The sequence below is a fragment of the Rhodotorula toruloides genome, assembly GCF_000320785.1.
Source record: "Rhodotorula toruloides NP11 unplaced genomic scaffold Scaffold8, whole genome shotgun sequence".
Lineage (NCBI taxonomy): Eukaryota > Fungi > Basidiomycota > Microbotryomycetes > Sporidiobolales > Sporidiobolaceae > Rhodotorula > Rhodotorula toruloides.
This window is the reverse complement of record NW_015622968.1, coordinates 269,815-296,503: the sequence shown is the minus strand read 5'-3', so window position 1 is coordinate 296,503 and position 26,689 is coordinate 269,815. Positions and strand designations below refer to the sequence as shown.

The 26,689-nt window shown below is 61.9% G+C and overlaps 12 protein-coding genes across 12 annotated transcripts; 5 read left to right on the top strand and 7 right to left on the bottom strand.

The window, feature by feature from the left end:
- Positions 1–113: 113 nt before the first annotated feature.
- RHTO_07796 (uncharacterized protein) lies at positions 114–2,295 on the bottom strand (the record flags this gene model as incomplete). The annotated part of the gene is made up of 4 exons (XM_016421452.1): positions 114–1,139; positions 1,196–1,577; positions 1,635–1,800; positions 1,857–2,295. 4 exons carry the CDS (start codon positions 2,293–2,295, stop codon positions 114–116), a joined length of 2,013 nt encoding a protein of 670 aa, XP_016274045.1.
- Positions 2,296–2,889: 594 nt separating this feature from the next.
- On the top strand, positions 2,890–3,950 carry RHTO_07795 (mitochondrial import receptor subunit TOM20; the record flags this gene model as incomplete). Its single annotated transcript, XM_016421451.1, has 4 exons — positions 2,890–3,037; positions 3,130–3,240; positions 3,330–3,404; positions 3,469–3,950. The coding sequence occupies 4 exons, from the start codon at positions 2,890–2,892 to the stop codon at positions 3,948–3,950; spliced, it is 816 nt and encodes a 271-aa protein (XP_016274044.1).
- A 226-nt stretch (positions 3,951–4,176) lies between these two features.
- Positions 4,177–5,950, bottom strand: RHTO_07794 (glutathione synthetase; the record flags this gene model as incomplete). Its single annotated transcript, XM_016421450.1, has 4 exons — positions 4,177–5,053; positions 5,113–5,322; positions 5,382–5,530; positions 5,603–5,950. 4 exons carry the CDS (start codon positions 5,948–5,950, stop codon positions 4,177–4,179), a joined length of 1,584 nt encoding a protein of 527 aa, XP_016274043.1.
- Positions 5,951–6,306: 356 nt separating this feature from the next.
- On the top strand, positions 6,307–8,124 carry RHTO_07793 (Bromodomain-containing protein; the record flags this gene model as incomplete). The annotated part of the gene is made up of 8 exons (XM_016421449.1): positions 6,307–6,510; positions 6,576–6,625; positions 6,695–6,717; positions 6,782–6,872; positions 6,934–7,430; positions 7,514–7,633; positions 7,696–8,014; positions 8,076–8,124. The coding sequence occupies 8 exons, from the start codon at positions 6,307–6,309 to the stop codon at positions 8,122–8,124; spliced, it is 1,353 nt and encodes a 450-aa protein (XP_016274042.1).
- A 203-nt stretch (positions 8,125–8,327) lies between these two features.
- Positions 8,328–13,897, top strand: RHTO_07792 (WD repeat protein; the record flags this gene model as incomplete). Its single annotated transcript, XM_016421448.1, has 18 exons — positions 8,328–9,820; positions 9,876–9,996; positions 10,056–10,197; positions 10,257–10,477; positions 10,535–10,692; positions 10,748–11,004; positions 11,059–11,227; positions 11,290–11,640; positions 11,693–11,736; positions 11,793–12,087; positions 12,142–12,266; positions 12,320–12,442; positions 12,497–12,595; positions 12,656–12,761; positions 12,825–13,164; positions 13,219–13,352; positions 13,411–13,727; positions 13,791–13,897. The coding sequence occupies 18 exons, from the start codon at positions 8,328–8,330 to the stop codon at positions 13,895–13,897; spliced, it is 4,602 nt and encodes a 1,533-aa protein (XP_016274041.1).
- A 263-nt stretch (positions 13,898–14,160) lies between these two features.
- RHTO_07791 (F-box domain containing protein) lies at positions 14,161–14,959 on the bottom strand (the record flags this gene model as incomplete). Its single annotated transcript, XM_016421447.1, has 2 exons — positions 14,161–14,649; positions 14,786–14,959. The coding sequence occupies 2 exons, from the start codon at positions 14,957–14,959 to the stop codon at positions 14,161–14,163; spliced, it is 663 nt and encodes a 220-aa protein (XP_016274040.1).
- A 431-nt stretch (positions 14,960–15,390) lies between these two features.
- RHTO_07790 (F-box domain containing protein) lies at positions 15,391–16,093 on the bottom strand (the record flags this gene model as incomplete). The annotated part of the gene is made up of 2 exons (XM_016421446.1): positions 15,391–15,876; positions 15,938–16,093. The coding sequence occupies 2 exons, from the start codon at positions 16,091–16,093 to the stop codon at positions 15,391–15,393; spliced, it is 642 nt and encodes a 213-aa protein (XP_016274039.1).
- A 172-nt stretch (positions 16,094–16,265) lies between these two features.
- Positions 16,266–17,485, top strand: RHTO_07789 (Yip1 domain family; the record flags this gene model as incomplete). The annotated part of the gene is made up of 6 exons (XM_016421445.1): positions 16,266–16,329; positions 16,404–16,568; positions 16,622–16,735; positions 16,794–16,929; positions 16,987–17,119; positions 17,180–17,485. 6 exons carry the CDS (start codon positions 16,266–16,268, stop codon positions 17,483–17,485), a joined length of 918 nt encoding a protein of 305 aa, XP_016274038.1.
- Positions 17,486–17,583: 98 nt separating this feature from the next.
- On the bottom strand, positions 17,584–19,430 carry RHTO_07788 (protein of CoA-transferase family III; the record flags this gene model as incomplete). The annotated part of the gene is made up of 11 exons (XM_016421444.1): positions 17,584–17,691; positions 17,755–18,080; positions 18,136–18,197; positions 18,258–18,444; positions 18,501–18,577; positions 18,630–18,681; positions 18,738–18,815; positions 18,875–18,893; positions 18,952–19,172; positions 19,233–19,305; positions 19,362–19,430. 11 exons carry the CDS (start codon positions 19,428–19,430, stop codon positions 17,584–17,586), a joined length of 1,272 nt encoding a protein of 423 aa, XP_016274037.1.
- A 404-nt stretch (positions 19,431–19,834) lies between these two features.
- On the top strand, positions 19,835–20,737 carry RHTO_07787 (short-chain dehydrogenase/reductase SDR family protein; the record flags this gene model as incomplete). The annotated part of the gene is made up of 2 exons (XM_016421443.1): positions 19,835–20,125; positions 20,189–20,737. The coding sequence occupies 2 exons, from the start codon at positions 19,835–19,837 to the stop codon at positions 20,735–20,737; spliced, it is 840 nt and encodes a 279-aa protein (XP_016274036.1).
- A 257-nt stretch (positions 20,738–20,994) lies between these two features.
- Positions 20,995–22,823, bottom strand: RHTO_07786 (uncharacterized protein; the record flags this gene model as incomplete). The annotated part of the gene is made up of 5 exons (XM_016421442.1): positions 20,995–21,283; positions 21,366–21,673; positions 21,766–22,248; positions 22,334–22,759; positions 22,821–22,823. The coding sequence occupies 5 exons, from the start codon at positions 22,821–22,823 to the stop codon at positions 20,995–20,997; spliced, it is 1,509 nt and encodes a 502-aa protein (XP_016274035.1).
- Positions 22,824–23,101: 278 nt separating this feature from the next.
- On the bottom strand, positions 23,102–26,528 carry RHTO_07785 (uncharacterized protein; the record flags this gene model as incomplete). Its single annotated transcript, XM_016421441.1, has 3 exons — positions 23,102–24,465; positions 24,533–26,225; positions 26,337–26,528. 3 exons carry the CDS (start codon positions 26,526–26,528, stop codon positions 23,102–23,104), a joined length of 3,249 nt encoding a protein of 1,082 aa, XP_016274034.1.
- Between the last annotated feature and the right edge of the window lie 161 nt (positions 26,529–26,689).

The following is a 26,689-nucleotide window of genomic DNA, read 5'->3' as shown; positions in this document are numbered from 1 at the left end:
CGCGTTCGAACACGCGAGACTGTCCATCGATACTTGCAGGGGAGAACAACAAGGCTATCTAACGAGATTAGGCGTGAGAGAAAAGGAAAGAACCGCTCGAGGCCGTTACGGAATTACTGCCCCTCGCTCTTCTTGACGACCTTACTCCACCAATCGTCCATCGATGCTCGACGTTCCCTCGTCACGCTCGGCTTCCGGACAGGCGTACTTCCGCCGCTCTGCGCCTCCCGCATTTCTGGCGACGCCGACTCGTTGTGACGAGCAAGCGGAGCACCTCGCGCTTGTTGCTGCGCGACCTTGATGCGGTCGATCGCGCGAATGAGAGACGGAGTAGCTGGGACTGCGCCGCTCGGAGCTTCTCGCAGCTCAACGCATTTGTACTTTGCAGGTGCCGTCTTCTTGCCGAATCGGAACAAGCCCGACACCTTGCTCTTGATCGTGTCGGAGGCGTGCTTGTGGGTCGTCGGCGCGAGTGGGAGGACGGCGTCGCGCTCGAGGTCCGACTCGCCATCCTCCTCCTCGATCTCCTCGAACGCCCCTTTGCGCAGCTCTGTCGAGCGGTACGAGACGGCCGTCGACCCGCTCAGTCCGCTCGAGCTCATGCGCTGCCCGAGCGAAGGGCGGGACGACGTCGAGCTGTCCATGCTGCCGCGACTGGCCGTCCACAACCCATCCTTCTCGTCCGAAACAGGCGCTTCGTCATCCTCGTCGTCGGAGAAGCGAGTCGAGATTGTACCGTACTGAGCTGGCTTCGACGCTCGAGTAGGGGACGTAGGCGAAGTCGGATACGCAGGGTTGCCCCGCCGCTTCGACGAAAATCCAGCGAGCGTCTCAACATCGCTATCCCAAGCGTCCGACGCGTCCGCCTTGTTTCCACCGAACGAGCGACCCGAACCGAACATTTCCGTCGCTGCAAAGCCTTTCTCGATGTCGAAGACGGTCGAGGCGGCGTCTTCGCGGTCGTCCCACGGCACGACTCGGCGCTGCGGGAGATCGGTGAACTTGGACGGCGAAGATGAGCGGCGCAAGAAGGGGATGTGGGAGAGGAGACGCTCTGTGAGCGAGAGAGGAGGGAGGTGAGTGCCGCTTGGAGTCGAAGGGTGGGTCGAGATGAACTGCGAGAGGTAGGCGTTCCAGGTCTGCGAGCATAGTGTGAGTCGCTGCAGGATTGAACAAGATCGCTTGACGAGCGTACCTTGTCTCCCTCGTCGCCGAGACCCCACCAAGTCTGCCACGCCGCGCTGAGCAGGAACAGGATCCACCAAGCCGCGATCAAGCCCTTTCCGCCCGTCGACGCCCACTGGACAGCAACCGTCTCCGCCTTGCCTCCTGCTGAACTGACGCCATTCTTGGCGACCAGTAAGCCGAGAGCGTCGACGAAGCCGAAGTGACAAAAGATGTCGATGCCGAGGACGAGAAGGTAGGAAGCCGTTGCTGCTGCGGCGATGGACAGGCCGTAGCGCTCCGTACACGGGATGAACACGGCGGGAAGAACGAGGAAGACGGCGAGAATGGCGAGGCGTGCGGTGATCGAACCGAGTCGGAGGGAAGTGATGAGGAGGAGGGTGAACGAGAGGCTGCGTCTTAGTGGCGTCAGCCTGAGCACTTCAGCGAGCGAAGGGCTTCGTACGCACCCGCCGAGGAACCCGTAGGCCCCTTTGGCAGCCCATCTCCAGCGTCCCGCCACAACTGCGCCGAGGAGTCCTGGGATGAAGATGATTGCGAGAGTCGCCCAGCCTCCGAGAGACGAGCTCGAGTGCTTCGAGACAATGAGCAGGAGGAGTACCGTGGAGACGGCGCCTGGACGTTGCAAGGTCAGAACCGTGCTCGTCGCACATGAGTAGGGAACAGCTCACCGAGTGCGACCGATCCGAACAGCATCCCGCCAATTCCCCCAGCCAACCAGCCCTTCTTATCGTCGTTGCCCCTCTCGGTACCGGCATCAGCGCCGACGATGAGGAGCCTCGTTCCCGCGACGAGCGAGACGAGCGCAAGCAAGATGAGCCAAACGCCGAGAACGATGCTGACTGCCTTCGGCAGGTCGGCGAGGCGGAAAGTCAGGAAGCCCGTCACGGCGGGAGAGGCGGCGAGCGAGATTGGGGGGACGCGGGCGAGGGAGGCGGGCGTCGGAACGGGTGCAGCGGCTTGGCGAGAGGCGTAGGCGACGAGGGCAGAGTAGATGGCGTTCGAGTGGTCGTCAGAGAGTAAGAAAGGCGTAGGTGCGGCTGTCAAGACTGCAGATGCGAGCGTCTGGACAGGCAAAGCGCGGGAAGCGAGAGCGAGAGTCGAAGACATCGTTGTGTCGCCCGTGTTGCGTTATTAGAGAGATCGGGGGGTGTCGTGCGTTTCGTGAGGGTCGTGAGAGGTCGTAGCCGTCGTTCAAAGAGTCGTCCAAGAGGTCGTAAAGGGGTCGTGAGGGATTCGTAAGGTCGTGAAGAGACGGCAACGCCCTGTGGGAGGTTGAGCTAAGCACACGACGGTCTCGAGACGTCCACCAGGACTCACAGGGACGTTACTGTCCACCGTCAGTTGTTCAAAGCAGAGCAGCGGTGAGCATGACGAGGGGAGAAGGCGCGAGCGGGAGAGGAGAGTGCGAAGAGGCCTGAGCGGGAGACTGAGCCAGCAAGCCTTTACAGGGGCGAGAGCAGTCCACCACGACCAGACCATGAGCAGTACGCGAGTCGGGACGAGCAAGAGAGGCAGCGGTCCAGTTGTAATGAGCTGAATACAAACGCCGCCGTAATCAACCGAATACAAACTCTTCATCGCCTCTCGACTTACGCTCTCGCTGCTCTCACACAACTCGCTCGGCTTGGACAGGCTTGCAGCTAGGCTCTTTCATCGCACAGACAGTCGACACAGCAGACCACAGCCAGCGCCGCCCTCGCCATGGACTCGTACTCGCCCAGCTCATCTCTTCGAACCGGCCTCAAGATTGCTGGCGCCGTCGTCGGCACCATCGCGGTGGGCACGGTCGCATACGCCGCCTACTGGGACCACAAGCGTCGCACCGACCCCGAGTTCCGCCGCAAGATCCGTGCGTCTCGCTCTCGTCTCCCTCGGACGCCTCATCGCTGACTTTCCGAAATGTCATGCGACCCGCGCTTCGTCTCGACCGGGTGCCTGTAGAGCGCGAGCACAAGAAGCTTGAGAAGAAGGTCAAGCAGAAGCAGGAGGTCGGAAAGGAGCAGGTCAAGGCGGCGCTGACCCGGGCTCTCGCGCTCGTCAACGCCGAGAAGGGTGAGTGCAGCCAGCGATTCTGTTTCCAGGTCGTTGGAGCTGGCAGAGGCCGGCTCAGAATAAACCGAACTGACAAGGTTGACTCGCAGTCCCCGAGACGGCCGAGGGCAAGGAGCAGTTCTTCATGGAGCAGGTCGCCCTCGGAGAGCAGCTCGCCGCTCGCTGTGAGTTCCGCATCGCTTCCTTTCTACCTGAGCCGTCGAGCTGACTCGGACGCACGTACCACAGCCCCGGAGTTTTACGTCGCGTCGGCCATCTCGTTCTACAAGGCCCTCAAGGTCTACCCGGCACCGCAGGAGCTCCTGATGATCTACCAGAAGACCCAGCCTCCCGCCGTCTTCGACCTCGTCATGGAGCTCATCTCACTCGAGATCAACGCCGCCGCTTCCGCCGCCTCTGCCTCGTCTGGGCCGAGCTCGTCGTCGACCGAGCCGCTCCTGCAAGAAGTCGAGGGCGCGTCGGGCTCGTCGTCGACGATCGCGGTCCCTGCGGCGGCAACGGCGGGAAGCGAGAACGGCGAAGACAGCTCGCCCAGCTCGGGCGGCTCGTTCGTCCATGTCGAGACGGACGCTGTCGTCACCCCCGAAGGCGACGTAGCGGCGGAGGAGACGACGGCTATCGTGGCGGACATTGAGGTCGAGCAGACTGGAGAGGAGACGCCTACAATCTCGTCGGAGGAGATCGACCCGCCTGAGCCGACCCTCGCCTGAGCGATCCCGACCTTATCCCTTGCCTTTTCTTCCTCCCGCGTCTGTTCAGCAGCCCCTCTCCTGTCCTCCCCTGACACATCGTTGTGTACATATCTAGCTAGAGACAACCCAATGCACACCGTTCTCGCCTCGCCGGAGAAAAGCGAATCGCGACTCTGACTCTCGTTTGGTGCTTCTCGGCGGGCAAAGTAATCCTGAATGCGCCTGTATTGCCCGTCTAGCGCCCTCAATCAGTGAGCATGGGCGAGTCTATCACGCTGAACCCGACCGCGACTCCACCCTCATCGCTCTCCCTCCCCTTGGTCCTCAACAAATGCCCGACTGTCTCGTTGACCAGCACCTCGGGCGGCGCTGTCGCATCGTCGATGTTCTCGCGAAGGAGGACGACGCCGTAGATGCCCAATTCGCTGACGACGTCCGCCCTCCTGCCCTTGTCCTCGCCCGCCTTGACGAGAACCTGCTCCATGCCCTTCGGCGGCTCGATGAGGCTCATCAGGATGTACCCCTCCCTTCCCCTCGGCTGCGCTTCGACGCCCTCTCCTCGCGCCTCGGCACCCTTCTGCTCCTCAATCCCTCGCCGCTTGTCCTCCTCCGCCAGGCGATCCAAGAACGGCGGGATGTCCCCTCGGTAGATGTTGTTCCCTCCACCCTCGCGCTGAGGCTTCAGCACGAACCGTCCGGACTCTTCATACGCCTTTCGAAGCGCCTCCTTTCCCAACTCTGAGTCGTCCATGGGATACAACTCGGTAAACGTCCGCCTCAACTCGTCCCTGCCCTTCTCCGCTCGAACGAACCTCTCCAGTGCCTCGGGATGCGAAGCAAGCACTTCCTGGACCTTCTTCGCTCCCGCAAGCTGCATCCCCACGCTCGGGCACTTGATCGCCTTACTGCGCTCGATGAGCAGTCGGGTGTCCCATTCGGCGGGGGTGTAGTAGTCGGTTGGAGCGTAGGCGGTGCGGTAGTAGACGAGGGAAATCTCGAGCGGCGAGGGGAGCGAGGCGACGGGCGAGGGGGGCGTGTAGAGGAGGGCGTGGGTCGAGGGGTCGAGCGAGAGGGTAGTGCGGAGCTGAGAGAAGGGGATGCGAAGAAGTCGGATGCCGTGTCTGTCGCACGACGTGTCATCAGCGATCAGGTTTGAGCAGGAACGAATTGCGCAACGCACTTCTCGATCAATTCGTACTCGAGCGGCCGCTGGTCGAACACATTCCGCTCGTTGTCCTGCGTGACCATCAGAACGACAGCCTCGTTTTTCCCGTAGGCCGTGTGTGCGGCAGCGAGTCCGGCGGCGAGACCGGAGAGGGCGGCATTTGGGGGGAGGGCGGAGGTAGTCAGGGAAGGGTGGGCAGGGTATACGCCGCTCGCGCCGAGGTAGCTGTGCCCCAAAGTCGTTAGCATCAAGCGAGCACTCTAAAGTGAAGGAAGCAAACGCACCGGTGCAACTCGGTAACTCGAGACGACAGCGCGCCAAACGAGCTCGAGATCGTGTTGAACTCGACCTGCTTGATCTCGTACTGGTCTGGCGACGTCCCTTCGGGTGCGTGGATCAGGTAGTCGGAGCGGAACAAGCCCAGCGCGAGGGGCTATCGGGGGCAAGGTTTGCGAAGGCTTAGGTCAGCGGGAGTGCGAAGCGAACGGGAAACGACTCAGCTCACCTGCTTGATGCCCTCCTTCTTGACTTGCTTCCAGATCTCGTACAGCCTGCCCTGGAACTCGTCGACCTTGCTGACTGCTCCTCCGACGACCTGTTCAAGGAAGGCGTCGTCGGCCGTGATGCGCGCATAGAGGTCGTTGTACAGCGGCTGGAGTCGTTTCGCCTCCTCGAACAAGTGCCGCGGGAACGGCGACGGAAAGAGCGAGTAAGGAGCGTGGATGGCGGACGTTGTCGAGGCGTCGAGAGGACGGAGGACGAGGCCGTGAGCGAGCGCCCAGTCGGCGGCATGGTCGAGCACGTGTTGCTCGTGCTCCTTGGAGAGCTCTGGTGGCCACGCTGAGCCTGTCATCGCTGCCAGCGAGGTGAGTTGGCGAGAGCAAGCTGGCGTGCTGATGAGGAGAGCGGTGGGGCAGAGCTCGCAGGAAAATCCGCTGCAGCATGGACAATTCAGAGCACCTTTTCGTGTGTCGTTAGCTGGTATTCCTGTCCGCCCAGGAGCTGTTGCTGGCGAGCGAAGTGGGACTTGGTCGTGAGCGGACTCTCTGCCTTCGACCACTCGCTCACAGCGCTTGCTGGACTCGTGCTGCAGCTCATTGCGCTCAGACAGGCTACAGGTTTTCTCACGCCCCGCCAAACATCCGCCCACAGCGACTCACCCGCCCTGACTATTCTCATCAACACACGCTCTCCTCACGCCCTTACAACATGGCCATCACCGCCCACGCGCCCGACTTGCCCGTCCAGCAACCCCTGACAGATCACCCAGTCGTCACCGAACCCCCGCTCGAAGCGAAACTCCTCCTCGCTCAAGCGGTCGTCCAGCTCGGGACTGCAGACTGGACTCGGGTTGCGGAGATGCTGGACCAGAGCGAGTGCTGGCCAAAAGAGGCGGGGAGGATGACGAGCCAGGTGCGCGCCAAAGTTCGCGGGCAGCGAAAGAGCAGTTTTGACACTCTGCTTGTTCCGTTTCGCAGGGGTATGAGGCGGCTTTCGAGGTGCTGATGCGCAAGAAGGGGCTCGACGTGTGCGTTGAGCGGTCTCTCCGCTGTCAACCGCTTCAAGGAGAACTGACCGTCCGTTCCTGCCGCTTCAGGACTGGCTGTCAACAACCTCGAGGTGCGAACTCGTTTCTCGCCACGTCTTTCGCTCTGAGCATTACTGACGAACATAAAACCTGCAGCACGACCAGCGCGCAAGCTCGTCCACACGCTCTACGCCTCCCTCCTCACCTCCCTCCGCGATTCGCTCCTCTCGACCTACGCTGAAGAAGCGTGCGCCTCTCTCTCCCTCATTTCCTGCGTCTCGTCTGCTGATGCGTCGTGAGTGGAGCAGACGATTGAATGCCGAGATCGCCGAGATCCGAGAGGGAAAGAAGGACTCGGCCCTCGCAGCCGCCGCACCCGCAGAAACCTCCTCAGGAGCAGCAAACGCCGAAGCCGGTCCTTCGGGCTCCTCAAGCGCTCGCAAGCCTCTTTCTGCTGCGACTGAAGCTGGTGCGGATGGCGAGGCTGAAGGAGAGGGCGAAGCGGAGGAAGAGGGCGAGAGCGAGACGACGCCTAAGAAGGCCGCGAAGAAGCGCGGTGGGGGGCGGAAGAGCGGGCGGACGAAGAAGGCTGGAAGAGCTGGGACGGTCGATGAGGAAGAGGAGGTAGAGGCTGTGGTCGATGAGGCGGTTGTAAAAGAAGAAGAGGAGGAGGGAGAGGGTGTAGGCGAAGAAGAGGAAGAGGGAGAGGACGAGCAGGAAGAAGAAGAGGAAGAGGAGGAGACGAAGCCAAAGAAGGGCGGGAGGAGGAAGGGCAGGACTGCCGCAGCTACGGCGGCGAAACGAGGTACGTCCGCAGGTCTGCTCGCAACCCATCTGTCTGCGATTGCATACTGACTGTCATCTTGGTGCTTCGCCCGCGATGTACAGCCGCCAAGAAGCGCAAGGTCAGCGAACCGCCTGCGGCTTCACCTCCACCTGGCGCAGCGGACGATGGCGGGAGAAAGCGGAAACGGGTCAAGACAACGGAGGAGCCGGTCGAGGAGAGTGGTATGTCACTGAACTTGCTGGCAGGAGTCGCGGCTTTCGCTGACCAGGATGCGTGCTCGCAGAGAAAGACACCAAGGCCGCCGCTCAACGCCGCAAAGTCGCCTTCACCCGCATTGTCGAGCAACTCCAAGCGGAGCGCTACTCGCACTTTTTCGAATCGCGCGTGACCAAGTCGATCGCGCCGATGTACAACGTCGCTGTCCGCCGCCCGACTTGCCTCCGCGACATCACAAAGGCGATCAAGAGCGGGGCCATCTCGACCAATACCGAGTTAATGAGGGATGTTGCGCTGCTGTGCGCGAATGCGATACAGTTCAATGGCGATGAGGGCGAAGACAGTGTCGGGTACTGCGCCAAGTTGCTGTGGGAGCGGTTCGAGAGGTGCGTCTCCTTCCGTCGTCCTCTTCTGCGCTACGCTCTGACCGACTCTTTTCGGTGGCAGGTTGATGGACGAGACACTCGCAACGGAGTTCACAGCGGGAGAGGCGTAGGCGGACCGCGTAGTCTGCAGAGTCTCCCTCGCCGCAACGTAGCCCGTTTCTTCGGTCTTGCGTATCGTGTTGCTCTCGAGAGTGATTCGCGAAGCTTCAAAGAGAAAAGAAGCGGCCCGTCTTGACGCTTGACGAGACCTCTCGACTCGAAGGTCTCCCTTCCACCCCTCACTCGCTGTCAGCTTCTCCGCGCTACGAGCTTGATGGCGATTTCTGCGCCCATAGTACCTTCAGCGCTATCTTCCCAGCCACTACACGTCTCTCTCCCGCTCGCCGACCTCCTTCCTCCAACTCCCCCACCGCCATCATTGACCTCCGAGTTCGGCGGTTCTCCCGACGTTTTCGACGAACTTGACGCGGCTGCTGGATGCTGGGACGTTGAGAACGGACCTGAGGATGAAGGAGGAGCTGTACGGACGGAGGAGGCGGAGAAGGAGGACGTCCGAGATGAGGAGGTCAGAGGGCCAGGACAGTCTACGGCGCCGCTGAGTCCGCTCTTCGCCAGCGCGCTTGCGGACAGACACCACGTACTCTATCCTCATGGCGCGGGCGACCTGTCAGCGGCGATGGGCGAGGAGGACTGGCGGAACGAGCAGGACGAGTCGGGTCTTCCGCCCTGGATGAAGGAGACGAGCGGTCGAGTTACGGCCATGGTGACGGGAACAATCAAGATGCGGACTGCGAGGCGGAGAAGCAGTTCGGGAAAGGCGGAAGACTGGACGACGAGGTCAGCCAGCTCCATGCGAGTTGCTGTGGGATGTGAGGATGGGACGGTTTGGGTCTTTGCGCCGCCGACGGGCTCGCCAGAACACCAGAACGATGCCGCTCAGTCGAACGCGCCGAAGAGTCCGCCTCCTCCAGACGGCAGGATAATTTCGCGCGAAGCCTTCCTCTCGCCAGACAACGCCACGACGCACAGTTTCGAATCTCCATCACCACCTCCTCTCTCAGCATCGAACAAATCCCCGCGGCCTATCTCCTCGCCGCGCCTCAGCTCTCGGCTTTCCAGCAGCTCGCTCGCGTCCCTCGCCACCAACGCAACAGCGCGCACCAAGCGCATCTCCTCCCTTACCTCCGCCAGTCCAGTACCTGGTACAACCCCAGACCGACTGACGAGCTTTGAGCTCGTTCGCACGCATTCGCGTCCGAGAAAAGCGAGCGCAACGGTATCTCTGTCAACTTCCGCCGCGACACCCGCTACCGCCTCTCACACCCATTCCTCCGCCGCTTCCGTCTCTTCAACGAGTCTGAACGATCTCGACATGCCCGCGTCGCCTTCTCCACCTCTATCGCCGACCCCGCTCTCCCCGACAACCTCCTCCATCCCTCACTTCGTCTTCTCCTCGTCTTCCCTTTCGAGCCGCAAGGAGGGGTCGTCTACACCCGATACGCCGCACAAGCGCACACATTCGCGAGCGAAGGATAGTATCGCGACGGGTATCGGTCTGTGGGAGACTTCAAGCTCCGCCAGCCTCCTCAGTCCGGACGAAGAGTTGGAGCAGCCTCCGCTAGACCCAGCTGATGAGGCGCCGGCAGCCGACGCAGATGGAATGGATGAAGCGCTGAAGGAGTTGGTACCGATGCTGAAAGTCAGGACGGGCGGTGCGGGCGAAGTAGCCGGTCTCGCGGTGATTTCGGGACTGGAATGCGCTGATACGAGCGAGGGCGATGCGTTGTTGGTGCTTCGACGAAACGGGTGCGTCTTTCTCGACACATGGCAGCGTTCTTGGCTGACCGGACGGAACTCGCAGCCATCTCTCCCTCGTTTCGCTTCTCGACGGGCGAATCTTCGCTTCGTGCGGACTGACCGAATCGGGCTCCTCTCAAGCTACCGCGAGGTTCAGCGACCTGCTCGTTTGCGAAGTTGCGCAGGTCTGTCCGACCCTTCCTTGTCGCTCCAGGTCGCTCGCTCACTCTCTCTATACTGGCAGACACCGTTCGCCCTCTGCATCGCGCGCGGTTCGCCAAACACCGCAGTCAGTCTCAATCTGCGCTCGTACACGGCAGGTCCATCTACGCGTCTTGGTCAGAACTCGCCTGCGAAGGATAGCGTCGCTGTGGTCGACCTCGACGGTGAGTTGGCCGCGATCAGCGCTGCACGCTTGCGAGGCTGACCTGAGGAGGATTCGCAGGTCTGCAACATCTTGTCTACCTCTCCGCGCCTGCTTCGACGGGTCCTAACGAGTTGTGCGCTCGAGTCATGTCGCTCGAGGCCGGGCTCGACGAGCATCAATCTGCGCGACTCTCCTTCTCCAATAAGCGCCGCATCGGACTGCCAGACAGTTTACAAAGCGTCAGCGGCATCCGCAAGCTCGACTCGCGCATTTCGGCGTACGGTTCCGACGGCATCTCGGTGCGTTTCTCCCCATGCACTCTCGGCGGGCTGGCTGTGTTGACCTGGAATCAGCAGGTCATTGACCTCGCCAGCGGACCTGCACGCGAAATTCCGAAGCTGGAGATCAAGGACGTCAAGATGATCTCGGTCGGGGAAGATGGAAGGACCATCAGCGTTGCAGCCAAGCAGCGGGTCTGCTTATACGACTTCTCGCTTGACGCTACCTCCGAAGCGTAAGTCACGCTTACGGCGAGAGGACGAGCGCGCAGCTGAAGTTCGTCCCCGCAGCTTTCGCCTGTCCGCGACGGCCAAGATCGACGACCGCGTCGAAGGACTCGCTTCTTACTCTAGCGGCGCTCTCTTCGTCCATCGGCTCAAGGGCAGCGAACGGCTCCTCTCTCTCCTCCGCACAGCCAGTCGCAAGGGCGACGAGTCGACGGACGAATCGGATGCCACGATTCTCTATACGCCATCTTCGCACACTGCGGATCGAATCGTCACGAAGACCAAGGAGCTGGACGCTGGAGTCTTCCTTGTCGGGTACAGTGCGTCTTGCACCTGTTGAATGGTAGGTCTCGTCGCTGACGCTGGGTTCGCAGACACCGGCGCTGTTGCAGTCCTCTCGCTTGGTCCAGACAACGCTCACTCCGCGAGTAGCGAACGCGAGCTTCTCGGCGCAATCACGCTCCTTGACGTCGTCGAGCTGGCAGGTCGTCAAGTCGTTATCGCCGGTACCTCAAGCGGAAACGCCGCCGCGTGGAATCTTTCGTTCGTTCCCGTCTCCGCGTGATGTCCGTCACCGTTCATTGTCCTTAACGTCTTGCGCGCAGGGACTGGGACTGTCTCGGGCGCTGGACGCTCTTCGCTTCTCCCGTCACGGACTTCGCCTTCATCTCGACGTCCGAGACCGTCCATGCGCCACCTGCGCTCAATGGCAGTGTCGCCTTCGTCTCCGCCAATTCGCCCGTCGCTTTCGTCTCGCTCTTTCCTCCGCGACATCTCTTCACGCTGCCTGGCACAAGATCGGCCGTCGAGCTCATCGCCCTCAGCCAGACCGAGATCCTCGTCCTTTACGAGCAAGGTCTCGCTCGAGTCTGCGACATCGCCACGAGGGAGCTTCGGCGCAGCATGGATCGAAAGACGACCGAGAGCGTCTTGGCGGAGGACGTCTGGTCGACGTGGTGAGCTCGCCGATCTCGTCCGCCCCTGCGTTGCTGATCCGGCTTTCTGCAGGTTCCGCGCGAGGCGCAGCGAGCGTCCGAACAATGCACCCATCGGTGAGACCAGCTTTGCACGACGTTGACACGCGTGGCTAACTGCGGGCTATACTCAGCCGATGCCATCACCCTCGACCTTCGCCAGCTCCTTGACAACGCAACGCGGAGTCTCCCTTGGTCAACCCATTCGAAGCAGGAGACCGAAGCGAAAGAGACGCCGGACGGTTCCCCGAACTTGTCGAAGGATGTCTGCGACGCGAATGGGACGTCCGGTTCAATCGATCACTACCGGATCGCTAGGCGTCTGATCGCCAGCCTCGCGGCGCCTGTCAACGATGTCGGGCTGAAGGATATCCTGAACGATCTCGAGATAGAGCCTTTGCCTGCGATCGTTGGCGTGTGCGGAGCGGAGTGCGCTTGCTCACCTCCTCTTCACGTGTTCGAGACTGACAGCATACCATGCAGCAACGACGGCCACGCGATGATCAATGCGATCCGTTCGGACGAGGCATGGGGCATCTCCTCCAGCCTGACCGCCCGCCGGCTGCTTCAGCTTGTCTGCCTTCTCCGACTCTTCCTCAACTACCCAGGTGCGCCCGCTTCCGATTCCTCGTGGATACTGTGCTGATAGAGTGCCTCGCAGACCTCGAGCGCGTTGCGAGCGAGGCAATCGTCTACTACGCCTCCTGCTTGGCTGGCGCCGTCGGACCAAGCTTTGTTCCGCCATCGCTCGAAGTCCTCGGTTCCTTCTGGCTCGACAAAAATGGTGAGCCCTCGTTTGCAGGTTTTCGCCTCACACCGCTGACCCTTTCGTTCGCAGCCGAAGTGCAGCAGGCCGCGCGCTCGCTATTCGGCACTTACCTCGCCTCCATGGAGGACGAGGACATCCTCGCTCTCGTCGAGTCTTGGAGGAATCACCGTCAGTCACTCGGCCCTCAAGTGCGGCGGCGTGCGCATGCTGACGCCGTTTCTTGTGCAGTTCCCGCGGAAAGATCCAGCGAGGCTTCTCCACACCGCCAAACCGACCATGCTTTCCTTCTCATTGGCCTTGTCGCTATCGACCGGTACAGCCTGCTGTCTAGCACGTGCGTTCAACTTTCCTGCAGAGCTTCTTCCCTCGCACTGGCTCACTCCGCCTCCTTTCGCAGAGTTCTCAAGGACATGGCTTCGTCAATCGCCGCATATCTTGAGGACGAGGAGCATCCATACCATCAAGCAATGGCGACCGAGCTGTGCTCGCGCGGCTTTGCGGTCTGGCAGAATTACGTCGACGCCATGTCGCTCGTCCGAAACCTCTTCGCCATTGCGATCGGCCGCAACCCCTCGACTCCAGGCGACTTACGCATTCTGGCACGCAACGCAACGCTTCACGTCGCCAGCTCGAATACCCCTCTCTTCATGACTACCCTCATCTTCGATATCCTCAACGCACCGACAGCGCAGGCTCGCAACGCAACCCTCAAACTCCTCGGTTTCGTCATTCGCAAGGTTAGTCCTCACATCAGCGGCCGGTCTGCAGGCTGGCTAACTTCTCGCTTGCAGAAACCTCTCATACTCTACTCGAACCTGCCTCGCCTCGTCGAGACCGTTGTCAAGTCGCTCGATCCGAAGATCTCGTCGCTGCGCGAGACCGTGCAGCAGACAGCTACCTTCATCCTCAACGAGCTCGTTAGAACGTGCGCTAACTTCCGAGTGCGGAAGAGCTAGCAAGCTGACCTTCGGTTGAGTCCCCAGCTTCCCCTCGGTCGCCTTCCACGGCAGCTCGCAGCGCCTTGCGGTCGGTACACATGAAGGCGCCGCCATCGTGTACGATTTGCGGACCGCCACGCGCCTCTACGTGCTCGAGGGCCACAAGCACCCTGTCACCGCGTTGTCCTGGTCGCCGGACGGCCATCGCCTCGTGACGGTGTCGCTCGAGGAGAACCGCGTCGTCGTCTGGCGCGTAAGCGGCGGCATCTTCGGCATGTTCATGTCCGGGGCACCTGCGCGTCAAGGCAGCAGCTCGTCCGCGACGCCTTACAAGACGTACGACTTTCACGTCGGGGACGAGTGTGAGTGTCGCCTTCGCCTCGCGCCCGTCCGAGTGGCTAACTGGCTTTTTAACGCTCGTGCAGCTCTCATGACACTTGCGGCGACGCTCGAATGGGTTGTGTTCGACTGGCCGGCGGAGCGGACTGTCCGGTTACAGCTTCGCGAGACGGCTCTCAACTTCGGCGTGTAGATTGCGCATAGAGGCAATTTCCGATACCCTGCATTCAGCATACCCCGTGCGCCTGCCAAGATTCTCGTCGTCCTTGCGAACGAGAGTTTCGACGAGGTTGGGAAGGTCAGCCGCGCTTTCGCTCCTCTTTCTCCTTCTCGCATGTAGGTTGTGAGCTAGATTTGCAGGCAGAGGTGTAGACACATTGAAGGAGTACGAGAGCAAGCGACGTCGAAAGCAGACTGGACGACAAGCGGAGATGCGGATTCGTCGGCGGCCGTCCTTCACGAATCGTACCAGTTGGCGTGAAGATGGACAGATCCGTCGTCCTCGACCTTGCCAAACTCCCACCCGGCCCATCCGCAGCGGTCGCCGAGCGTGTCGATCCATCCGACCTTCTCGGGGTCCAGCTCCAGCTGGCTCGCGACGGTGTAGCGGATGTCGAGCGGCGGCTTGGCGTTCCAGTACCAGCTGAGACGCTGCAGGAGACGCTTGACCTTGACGCCGTTGCGGTCGGTGACGGGGAGGGCTTTGCTCGTGTTGAGGTGGACGAGCATGACGGAGCAAGCGGGGTTCGTCGCGAATTCTTCGGCGGCAGGATAGTCGAAAGCAGTCCGCTCCGAGTTGCGATCGATGTCGGCGTAGGTGACGGGCTTCTTGTCGGTGAAGATGCAGATGGTCTCGTTGAGGAGAGGGTGGATCGCAACGAGCGTGCCGGGCTTCAGACGCTTCGGAGCCTTCGTGCGGAAGAGGCGGTCGTCGAAGCGGGTGTCCTGCTCATGGGACCCAGCAACGCGGAGGTAGAGAAGCGTTCGCAGCGGGCGACGAGAGGTGGAAGATGCGAGCGGAAGGGCGGAGCTTGTCAGCGTCTCGTGGGACGGCCTTAGGAGTGCAGACGACGCCACGCACCTTGACAAGCTTCTGAAACCTCTTCGCCACGCCGGCCATCCTGTGCAGCCCGATGTAGTCGAGTTCATCGAGGATGAGATACCAGACTTCGTCCGGCGCGCGCGACGCAGCGGGCTCCTTGACCGGCGCTTCGGACGGGCCAGATGCCCGAGCGAGAGTCTCTGCAGTGGCCATGAGCGAGCTCCGAAGCGAGGAGAGACGGTGCGAGTGAAGGTGAGGAGGAAGAGGGAGAAGGCGCAGTCAGCAGTTCGTCCGTCCTCCCGACAGAGTGCGCAAGCTGGAGCGGTAAATTAATAGCGTGGTGTCACGATGGAAAAGCACGGAAGTCGAACAGAACGGACGAGTCGACGAGAGAAGAGTGGGACCGCAAAAGCGACATCCTCCTCTCGTGCTCTCGCTGAACCTCAAGCTTCGTTGCACGTCGATCCTACACAGCACCACTGCCTCTCGGAAGTCGAACTCGCTGGTGCCGCGTTGACTGGAGGACGCGGAGGACGCGAAGATCGAGCCGAGTATGGTACCTGCACAAGGAAGTCAAGAGGTGCGGCAAGAACAGGATTACGAGTGACAAGAGGAACGCACCGTACTATAGTACTTGGCGATCGTCAGCTATCGTAGCGGTTCGCAGCGAGGTACACGCCGCCACCCTCGTCAACCTGAGCTGGTCTCCAGCCTGCCCAGCCATTGTGATCGCACAAGATGTGCCACTTCGTGATTTCGACATCCTGCCCATAGCCGTAGAATTGTCGCACGGCTTGAGCATGAGGCCAGGATGGCGGCGTCGTCCAGAAGTCGGCGAGTTTCGTGGCGAGCAGACGGACGGTAATGCCTGTGGGGTCTCGGACGTAAAGAGGATCGCCTGTGCCGAGCTCGACAAAGAGGTAGGTGCAGGCAGGAGCGGTGGCGAACTCGTCGGCGGCCGGGTAGTCGAAGGCATTCGAAGTTTGGTCGGGACAATTCCAGATGAGCGGAGGAAGCGTGACCATCCCGCCGAGCTCGTGGATCATCGGATGCACTTCGATGTCAGTTCCTGTTTCGAGCCACATGGGCGGCTTCTGGCGGAAGAGGCGCGAGTCGAAGGAGGAATCGGTCTGCAAGAGGAGAGGTGAGCGAGAAGTCGGCCTCTCGAGCGGAGGTACGTAGGCGGCGCACCTCGATTAGGTCTTTGATGTGCCTGCTGATCGCTCTCGCCTCCTTCAGTTCGAAGTAGTCGAGGTTGGAGAGAACCTCCAGCTGGAGCTCCTCCGGCAGGCGATCCCACGCGAACGGACGAGGCAAAGCTTGGGCAGAGTCGTCGGTGTCGGACATAGCTTCAAGCAGAACTTTCGAGCGGGTCAAGCAGTATCAAGCGGTGCGAGCAGTGAGCGGCAAGAGCGAGAGGGAGGTTCGACCAGGACAAGGTCGTGCCATCGCGCTCAGCTCGCTCGTGCGGCTTGCTTGACTGGCTGGATTGGACTGTACGGATCTCGAGACGACCGTAATGTCGCGACCAGACACGCTCTTCGACGTCGACGACTCTGCGGCGGGCAATCTCTCATTCCAGAGTGCGTCCCGTCATCTCACGGCTCAACAAGGCGATGGGCGGTTTTGCAGACTGCGCTGACACTCTTCGGGACAGACTTTGGCTCGACCACGATCCAGCCAGACCTCCCGAGCGGGCGCATCTCTCCCAACGCCTCCCCACATGTGCGCGCAAACGAGCAGCTGTACAGCGCAGAGCAACGCATCGGCGGGACGATTGACGGCGCGACAAAGAGCGGCGGAGTGCTGAACCTCGACTTCTGTACGTCCAGCGATCCGACTCGCTGGTGTGGCCTTGCTGACCTCCCTCCCTAGACTCTGGCTGGTTCGATGTCGACACGATGACGGTCCTGACGCGGTGCTACAAGACATTGATACCGACGGAAGACTACGTGAGCGAGGTGCTGGCGGGCGTGCCAGATCTCTACGGTGCGTTCAGTCCTTCAACTCGCTCGAACGCCCTCTTAACGCTCGTTTCGCTCGACAGGCCCCTTCTGGGTACCTTCGACGCTCGTCTTCTCCCTCTTCCTGACCTCGTCGCTGTGGTCGTCGATCAGCGCCTACCTGAACGACGTCGAGTACGCCTACGACTTTACCCGTCTCGGCGCAGCAACCTCTGTCGTGTGAGTTGCGCGCCTTCTGTGAGTTGGCAACGCATCACTCATGCAAAGCATTCTCAGCTACACCTACTGTCTCGGACTGCCCGTCGTTATGTGGGCCGCGATCAAGTATTGGGCGGGCGCTTCCGAGAGAAGTCCTGTCGAGGTCATCAGTCTGTACGGCTATCAGTCGACAGTCTGGATCCTCGTCGCCGTGCGTGATCAACTGCTTCTTACCCGCTCGAGACAGGACTAACCCGCCTCTTTCCCGCAGTGGCTCACCCTGATCCCCATCGCCCCCCTCCGCCTCTTCCTCGCCTTCCTCGGCACGCTCCTCTCCCTCTTCTTCCTAACGCGCAATCTCTACCCCATCCTCTCAAACGCGCCCAACGTCTCCGCCCGGCTACTCATCGTCGTCGCAGCGGTCTTGCACCTCATCTTTGCGGTCGCGCTTTGGTGGGGATTCATGGCGGGCGGCAGCGGGGCGTTCGATGGGAAGAAGCTGAAGGATGTTGCTGGGGAGATTGGGACGGGTATTGGAGGCGGGATTGACGGTGATGGGATGCGGTGGAAGTGGTAAAACCCCTTCTCAGTTCTCGCGCATGCAAAGGACGCTGTCGTCTCTCACGCGCCAGCTTCATACGGGATAACGAGTTTTGCAGAGTCTACTACTCTACTTCAGACGACGCCCTTTTGCTGCAGCGTCGCAATCTTCTCGTCGCTATACCCCAACTCGCGCAAGACCTCGACCGTATGTTGCCTCAACACGGGCGGCGGGCGCGTGAACTGCGCGCGTCACATCCTCTCCATCAGCTCACGAGCCCGAGAGAAGGGAGAAGAGAGACGCACTTCCATCCGTTTGCCGTTGTACTGCACCGCAGGCGCAACCAACTTGATCCTCCCCGCCCTCGGGTGCTCGATCTCCCTCACCAAATCCCTCTCCCTCGTCTGAGGATGCTCAAAAGTCCCCTTGATATCGTTCACAGGCGCAAAGGGGAATCCCTTGCCCTTGAAGAGCTTGAGCCAGTGAGAGGTTGGGTGGGACGAGAGGGCGGTTTCGATTAGGGGGATGAGGGTCGAGCGGTTGGCGACGCGGGAGGAGTTGGTTGAGAATTGGGGAGAGTCGGACCAGGAGGGTTGGCCGACGAGCGCCGAGAACTTCTTGAATTGCGAGTCTGTACGAGAAATTGTGAGCGACGTGAGGGCTGGGAGGGGGAATGGGCGGCGCACCGTTCCCTGCTGCGATCATGATGAACCCATCCTGCGTCGGAAAGACCTGATACGGGACGATACTGCGCATAATCCTCGTCAGCTCTCCCTTCTCCCTTACAAGCTGTATCTCGGCAACTCACCTCGGATGCGCAGTCCCCTGCCTCGTCGCCTCCCTCCCCGCAATCAAATAATTACTCGCAATATTCGCCAGCGAAGCGATCTGCGAGTCGAAGAGGTTCGCGTCGATGTGGACGCCTGAGCCGGTTTGTGCGCGCGAGAGGAGGGCGGCGAGGATGGCGGATTTGGCGTACAGGCCGGTCGTTAGGTCTGCACGCCAAGGAAGGTGAGTTTGAGGGCGAAGGGGAGGAGGGATGGGGACGGACCGGTGATGGCGACGCCGACTTTGACGGGCGGACCGGTTGGCTCGCCCGTGATGTGCATCAAGCCGGCCTCTGCCTCACTGCACGCACACACGTCAGTGGCGCGCGGCCTGGACGGAGCGCGGTACGCACATGACGACGTCGTAACCCGGGTTCTGCGCGAACGGACCCGTCTGGCCGTATCCTATCCACGGAAAGCGTCAGCCAAAGTCAGGAGCAAGAGCGGGGAGGCAGACGAACCGGAGATGGAGGCGTAGATGAGGCGCGGGTTGAGCGCTTTGCAGTGCTCGTAGCTGAAACCCATTTCGGCGAGTTTACCTGCGAAGGCGAGAGTGGGCGTTAGTTGACGAACGGTCGAATGTCGAGCGCCAGCGTACCCGGTACGTAATTCTCCACCTGCGTGAAACCACGTAAGCGCTTGTGAAGAGAATGGGGTCAAGAAAAGGTCGCGCACCAACACATCCGCCCTCCTGACCAACTCTCTCAACACCTCCTTCCCCTCCTCCTTCTTGAAATCTAGTCCCAGACTCCTCTTCCCGCGGTTCGCTTGCAAGAAGTACGCCGACTCGGGAGGGAGGTCGTTCCAGTTGTCGGGCTGGATCTGGGGAGTCGAGGAGGTGGGAGAGGGAGGGGGCGGTGGGGGTGTCTCGATGAGCGGCGCGCTGGGAGGGATCCCTGAGTGGTTACACGACGGTGAGCTAGGTCAGTCTGGGAGAAGGAAAGCGGAGTACGCACACGCGCGAGTGTCGTCTCCTCCCTGAGGTCGCTCGACCTTGATCACCTCTGCGCCCAAGTCGGCCAGCATCATCTGCAGAGGTTACAGGGCGTCAGTGAACCCCTTTGCACGTGTACATGTCCACTCACCGTCGCGTACGGCCCCGCGAGGACGCGAGTGAGGTCGAGGACGCGGACGCCCTTGAGCGGCGGTGGCATGCCCGCGCCGCCTGCTGCCTGGGTCGACAGCCGTCGCGCATACGGTGCGAGCAGCTGTCGCGGTGAGCGTGTCCACATTGTTGAGAGAGAAGAGAGAAGGACAAGTTCTTGCGGGGCTTCGACCGGGCGCCGGCTGAGTGCCGAGTGAAGCGCGATGAGACAGCCATTACAAACTTGAGTCTAATAGTTGATTACAACTGGTTCGTATTCAGATTGGGAAGGTCACCTCTCTCGATCCTCGACTGCCCGACCTCTCTCGTCAACGCTGTGCGTGATGGACACTCGCGCACGGCTCAGCCGTTGACGCCCTGCAACTCGCTCAGATCCAGCTTCACTCCCAAGCCCCCACTCACCCGTCGCACACTCGCTCTTCTTCAAACTCGCACCCACACTCGACTTCAAACATGGTCGCCTCGGTCGCAGTGATCCAAGGCGCAGGCGGATCAATCGGCTCCCACCTGGCCCGTCACCTCCTCACCCGTTCCTCCCTCTCAATCGTCGGCACCTCGCGCGACCCCTCGTCCGCCAAACGCGCGATCCTCTCCGGCCTCGACGGGCAAGACGTGGATGAGAGCAGGTTGAAGGTGTTTGAGGTGGATGTTAGGGAGGAGGAGACTATTCGCAAGGCGGCACAGGAGGTAGAGAAGGAGTTTGGGAAGAAGAGCCTGAGGTTGCTCATCAACGCCAGCGGTGTCGTGGGTCCTCTCTTCTCCTTGGCCTCCTACGAGGTGTTCGCTAACGCTCGTATTGGCGCCCAGTTGCACGCCGACAAGTCCATCCGCGAAATCGACTCGCAACACCTCCTCGACTCGTTCCACCTAAACACCTTCGGCCACCTCCTCACCTTCAAACACTTCTACCCTCTCCTCCCCCAAAAGAACGACATCCGGAACTCGTCCTCCTCGTCCTCAGCCTCGCCGGAGGAAGACCCAGCGAACGGAGTCGTCCAGCCTGGATTGGGCGTCCTCGCGAGTTTGACGGCGAGGATTGGGTCGATCGGGGATAACCAGAAGGGAGGGTGGTACGCTTACCGCGCTTCCAAAGCAGCCACGAACCAAGTGATCGCGACGTTGCAGCGGGAACTCTCTCTCCGCTCCACTCCCTCCATCGCAGTCGCCCTTCACCCCGGAACGGTCGTCGGGACGAATTTGTCGAAGCCTTGGACCCGCGAGGAAGATGCGGGCAAGAAGGAGGGAGTGCACAGGGCGGAGGAGGCCACGGGAAAGTTGTTGGATGTCATCAAGGGGTTGAGCGAGCAGGATGGTGGGAGGTTCCTTGACTATGCCGGCAAGGAGATCCCTTGGTAGGCGTGCGAGCAGGGCTCTCTGTATATAGTGCATCGACGACGAACTGTGAACGAGGCTCGAATGCAGGGCGGCCTGGAGAATGAGATATGTACGAGGAGCCGAGAGTTGACTATGCGGAGAAGCGACGAGCACGGTGACTATACAGAACGTGAGAGTGCCGGCACGACGCGAGCAAACTGTACAGGAAGAGGAGGAGAGACGCAGGTCAAGAGCATACAACCGAGAGAACGAGAACCACCAGCGAACCCCTCGCCCGCTCACACCCACACATCCCCCTGCGGCATCCCCCTCAAGAAACTACTCCCCCTCCTCCTCTGCTTCGGCTGCGACTGGGTCGGGGCCATCATCTCGATCGTGCCCGTCTCGCTAGGAATCTCTCCTCCATCTCCCTCGCCTACGGGTGGGATGGGAGGGGCGGAGGGGGAGCTAGCACCGCGCGAGAGGGTGCGGAAGAGTGACGAGCCGGTTGTCGTAGTCGCCGCCGGGCCGCTGGGAGAGGAAGGGCGGAGGAGCGACTCGATGCGGGTGTGGAAGTCGGTTGCTTCGCTGTGATCCGGCGCCAATGTTCAGCTCATCGTCCTCGTTCGACGAGAAAAAAGGCGAGCCAGAGAAGCAATGGCCAACTCACTCAGCGAGCAAAACATCCGGGAAGACGAACCCAACCGTCACCTCCCTCATCCTCAATCCCTCTCCCTCCCCAACGCCCTCGTACTTCCTCCCCTCCTCGGGCTGGGCAACATCCACCTCTACGACCGGAGGGACGAGTCCGAGGTCCTCACGAGGCTCGCGAGAGGGGTCTTGGGCGGCTGCGTCGTCTGGAGGGGTCGAGATTGGAAGGCCGAGGGAGGGAGGGGACGTGGGCTTGTGTTGTGCGTAGAAGCGGATGGAGCGGATGAGGTAAGGGGAGGAGATGTAGAGAGCGGTGATGGAGTGGCCCTGTGCGCAAAGAAACAAGTACGCGGAGGAGCGGGGGAGAAGCGAGTCAGTTTCTCCGTCGACTCCCGCGAGAGCGAGCACCGCATGCGCACCTTGTAAGCCGGAAAGGGTCCCTCACGCCTCTCGATAACCGGCTCAGCGAACGCCAACCCACCCTGTCCGCCCTGCGCCGAACCCTCCTCCCTCTCTCCCCTCCTCTCCTCCTCGCCCTTCGCCACTCCAGCGTTGGCGTCATGCGACTTCCTCCTCTCCTTGATGGACCTCTGACTCTTGTGCGACGACCTCGTGCGCGTCAACGCAAGCCCATCTCCACCCTCGGATGAGGACGCCCTACGCGGTTTGACTGCCTCGACAATCTTCTTCACGAACCCCCTCACTCCTCCTCCCGTATTCTCCTTGTCCTCTTCCGTGTCCTCGCGAGCGTCGCCGCCTGAGGTGGTCGAGGTGCGGGAGATTGAGCGGCGGAGGCCGGAAAGGCTGAGGCGGCGAGAGAGGGTGGGAGCGGCGCGCAGGGTCGAGAAGTCGATGTGGAAGGGTGGGACGTTGCGGTCGAGGACGAGGAGGATCTCTTTGTTCTGCGGCGGGGCGTGAAGAGAGCACGTCAGCAGAGCTGTGCGCACCAGCGCAGGCCGAGAAACGATAGCTCGACACCGGCCGCACCTTTGTGATCCAGAGCGTTCCCTCAACAACCCACTCGTCGGCCTTGTCGGCGAGAACCTCCCTCACCTTCTTGGCCTTGACGCCCTTCTCTCCGACGGTTCCCTCGGGCCAAAGGACGACTTGGGCCATGACGCGCCCGTACGCCCGCCAATCACCCTTCTGTACGCTCGGGTACTCGATGCGCGGCTCGTCCTCGAGCGGCCCAGCAGCGGGCGAGTGCGAGCGCAACGCAGCGAACTTGTCGCTCGTCTGGACGACATCGGCGGCGAGCAACGGGTTCGAGTCGTTCGTCGCTGTCGCCGTGGTGGGAGAGACGTCGTGAGCCGTGTCGAGTGTGTCGGGCGACGCAGGGTGAGAGGCCTGAGCCGACGAGGCTTGTTCTGCTTGGCGAGCGGGAGCGGGTGCGAACGACTGCGTGAGAAAGTCCTGCGGGTGTGCGGCGTCGTCAGCGACATGTGCAAGAGTGTTTGAGAGTGTTATGACGTGCCATGGCTGCCTGCGAGCTGTGTGGAGCGGGTCCAAGTGATTGCGATGAGGAAGCGGGGCGGTGCAAGCGGGAGAGGTGATGGTGGAACGATGAGCGCGTGTGTGAGCGTGTGTGAGCAGCTGAGCGTGTGTGCAGCGTCAAGCAGGAGCAGCTGCGAGTGCGAGTGAGAGGAACGAGCGAGAGAGCGGACGAAGAGCCCCTCGCTCGACTTCTCTCGGGACAGTCACATGCGACGGCCTTCGCACTCTCGCCACCTCCTTCGACGGGAACTCCTTCCATGCTCAGCTCGACACACTCCGGCTCAGCATCGCCTCGTCACTCCGCCGGCCCTTGCGATCCGCGACGAGGTGAGGCGGCACAAACTCGCCGTCGTCCTCGTCGTCCTCGTCCTCTCCTCCGTCCGCATCCTCGACTCCCTCCCCGCTGGCCCCTCCGTTCGTCCCACGCTCGTCGAGAGCAGCGCGATGGCTGAACGACGCATGCCGCAAACTCTGCGCGAGACTCGACCCGCCCGCAACCGGTCTCGGCGTCGACGGGCTCCCAATCTCGAGCGGCTGCGTCGACGACGACGACGACGCCTGTTGGTGCTGCTGCTGGTGAGGGAGGACGGCCGCAGCCCTCCCGCCCTGAGTCGGCATCGGCGCTCCAAAGCCCGTCTTGAGCGGCGGGACCCACCCCGCCTCGCCGCGACTCGAGATGCTCGTCTTCCGCTCGCGGCGCTGTTGAGCCCACAAGCGCTCAGGGTCCGGTCGCCACGACGAGAGCGCGGCGTTGATGGTCGAAGGACGGCCGAGGGCGATGGGGAGCGAACCGACGAAAGCGTTTGTGGCGGGGTCGATCTGGCCGCTTGGAGCCGTGACGCCCAACGCAGCAGTCGAGCGGGTCATGCGCTCGTCGTCGCCATCTTCGACCGCCTCCTCGTCCCCCTCCTCCTCCTCATCCGACTCGAGCGCCGCCCTCCCCTTGACAGCCTCAAGCCCAACCCTCCCCTCCCTCTCCCTCTTCGAGTTCCTCGGCCGATGACTCGGCACATCCATAGCAAGCACATCCCTAATCTTCTGTTCCCCGCGCCTAACCTCCCTCGGATCCGGTCCCGCTCCTTCTGCCCCCCTCCGCCCGCGGGAAAGCGTCGCATGCTCGAACGTCGCAGCTGCGAGAGCGTTCTCGGCGTCGTCCCGCGCTGAGGAGGTCAGATGTGCGTGCGCTTCGGGAGGCGAGAAGGGCGGGAGGGTGTCGAGTGAGTTTAGGGCTGCGGCGGTGCGTGAGGGGCTGAAGTCGGATGAGGAGCGGGTGGTGGAGCCGTAGGAACGGATGGCCGCGACGGAGGGAGAGATAGGTTGGACGGTGGGAGGCGAGAGAGGGGATTTGGTAGCTGCCAAAGCGCGGGGTGAAGCGAGCAAGGCGTTGTAAGACGCCGAGAGAGCCGAGGCGCGCTGGAACGAGCCCGGGCGGAAAGACGACGAGGGCTGAGTCGAAGATGGCGGTTGGCGTGAACGCGACTGGCCGGCGACGGATTGCGGAGGAGGAGTGTCGCCGTTGGCGATTTCGAGGCTGGGGCTCTCGAGCGGCGCGGGCTGGCGAGACGAGCCGATGTCGAGCTCCTCGACGTCGACGTCTTCGTCCATCTCGAAAGGCGGGTCGGATTCTGCGAGCGATGCGCGACTCGTCAGTTCGGCTCGCACTTGCTGAGCAAACGAAAGCGCGCAACGCACCTTCCTCCTCCTTGTCCTCGCCGTCCTGCTTCTTCGAATCGCCGTCCCCCTCCTCTGTCTCATCACCCGCCTCGCTCGGCGGCAGCGACAACTCCTCGCTCTCGGGGATCGCAACCAGCGCATGACTGCTCGGAATGAACGTCGGCGTCGCACCCGAACTCGAGGGGCCTCGGACTGCTTGTGCGGCGGAAGAGGGCGAGAGGAGGTTGTTCTGCGTGTCGGTGGTCGAGTCGCGCGGTGCAGAGGCGGAGCGGGTCGAGGTGGAGGACCGGCCGCGGTCGGCTTCGTCTTCGCCTTCTTCCTCGAGCGTCGCAGGCAGGTTCTCCGCGCGGTTCGAACCACGTCCGCGTCCTCGCTCGTCGGTAGCAGCGCCAGCCGACTGACCCGCCCGCTCGCGACTCCCACTCTGCCCGCGCTGCTGAGCTCCCTCGACCGCCTTAGCCGTCGCTTCTGCAACCGCCTTGGTTCTGCTCCTGCTGCGCTGGGCATTGGCCGACTGAGTGTACTGCTCGGACGAACCGCGCGCTGACGCCTGTCGACCGTTCCCGCCTGATCCACCGCGACTGCGCGACCTGGACCTCCCGCGCTCTTCCTCTTCACGCTCGTCCTGCTCCCGAATACGGGAAGACATCTCCTCGTCCATGTACGCCGACTTGGGATAGGCCGTACTCTCGCCCCTCCTCTCGCCACTCGTCCCCCTCGTCCTACTCCTGCTGCCACTCCCAGCCTTCTTCCCCTCTTCCTTCTTGTCCTTCTCATCCCGTTCGCGACTCCGACTCGCACTGACACTCTTCTCCCTCTCCTCCCTCGTCTTGAACCCCCTCACGACTCCCTCCGCTCCCTCTCCCGCTCCATTCTGCCTCGCAATCTCGATTCGTTGCTCCAAGATCTCCAACTCGGCTTTCGCCCGACGTTGGTAGGCGTCGTGCGTGCGTCGGAGGGAGAGGATCTCTTCTGCTGTCTTTTTCGCGGACGAAGAGAGCGCGTGGGTGAGGGTTGTGGCGAGCGAGGGGCCGTGAGGGACTGAGGAAGAGTGCGGTGGGTCGGTCGAGGAGGAAGAGGCGGTTGAGGGTCCTGATGCGGGAGGTGCCAGTGACGGAATGAGCGAGACGAGCGAGGGCTGAGCGCCGCCCTGCACTCGCGGACGCTCGCCGGCGCCAGAGAAGGACGCCCTGCTCGTCCGGCTCAACCCGAGCGAGAGAGGCGGGACAGACAAGTCGCTACCCTGACTTGCTGCGCGGCGCTGAGGGGACAAGAGGGGCGAGAGGAGTGCCCGTTGCAGCGTTGGCGAGTTGAGGATCCCGCCGTACGCGGCTGCGGACGAGGCGGAAGTTGGGTCGAGTGGTTTGACGGAGGGAGTCAGCGGAGCAAGGGACGCCGGATCAAAGTGCGGAGCGGGGAAGGACGGGCTGTCGACGAGGATCTTGAAGGTCGACGAGAAGAGGGGCGACTGTTCGATCTGTTCGGTTTCCGAAGCCGGGAGGAACCCCTCGTGCAGCGTCACAACCGTCTTCTTCGGCGTCGAACTGCCACTGTCGTCCTCGAACGCATCATCGTACTCGTTCGAGTCGGACGAGCCGGACGAGGCGGTGATGAACGGCGTCGGGAGGGTCAAGAGGCGTTCGCCGGTGTTGGTGGACGAGAGCGTCTGCAACTCGGGTTTCGTCTGCACACTGAGTAGCTGAGGGTATCTCTGCGTGTCCCGTGCGAGTCCGGTGTCAGCCAGTCCCCTTATCGCGTTTGAATCCCCGCGGAGGGGGCGGTACGCTCGTCGGGAGAGTGAGAGAGGGAGAGCCAGACGCACGACGGTGATGCCGCCCTGATCCAGCTCGACCTGCAGGCCCTCTATCCGTCCTGCCTCGCCATCGCCCACGATCCGCCCCGAGAGCCGCACATTCAAGTCTGCCGAGATGAACGAGGCGGACCGGGACGAGGAGGGCGCTGGCGAGTCGGATTTGGGCAGCTGCGCTGGCTGAGCGGGCGAGTCGCTCACCATCTGAGACTGGTCAAAGCAAGTCCGGCAGCAAGAGTGAGTGGCGAGCGAACGAGGATGTTGCCAGGATGACGAGCGACGACCTTCGCGGTGGGGACAAAGTGAACCCCTGTCCTAGCGAGCTCTTCTCTCTCAGCGCTCGTGGAGAGTGCTTCGTGCGAATA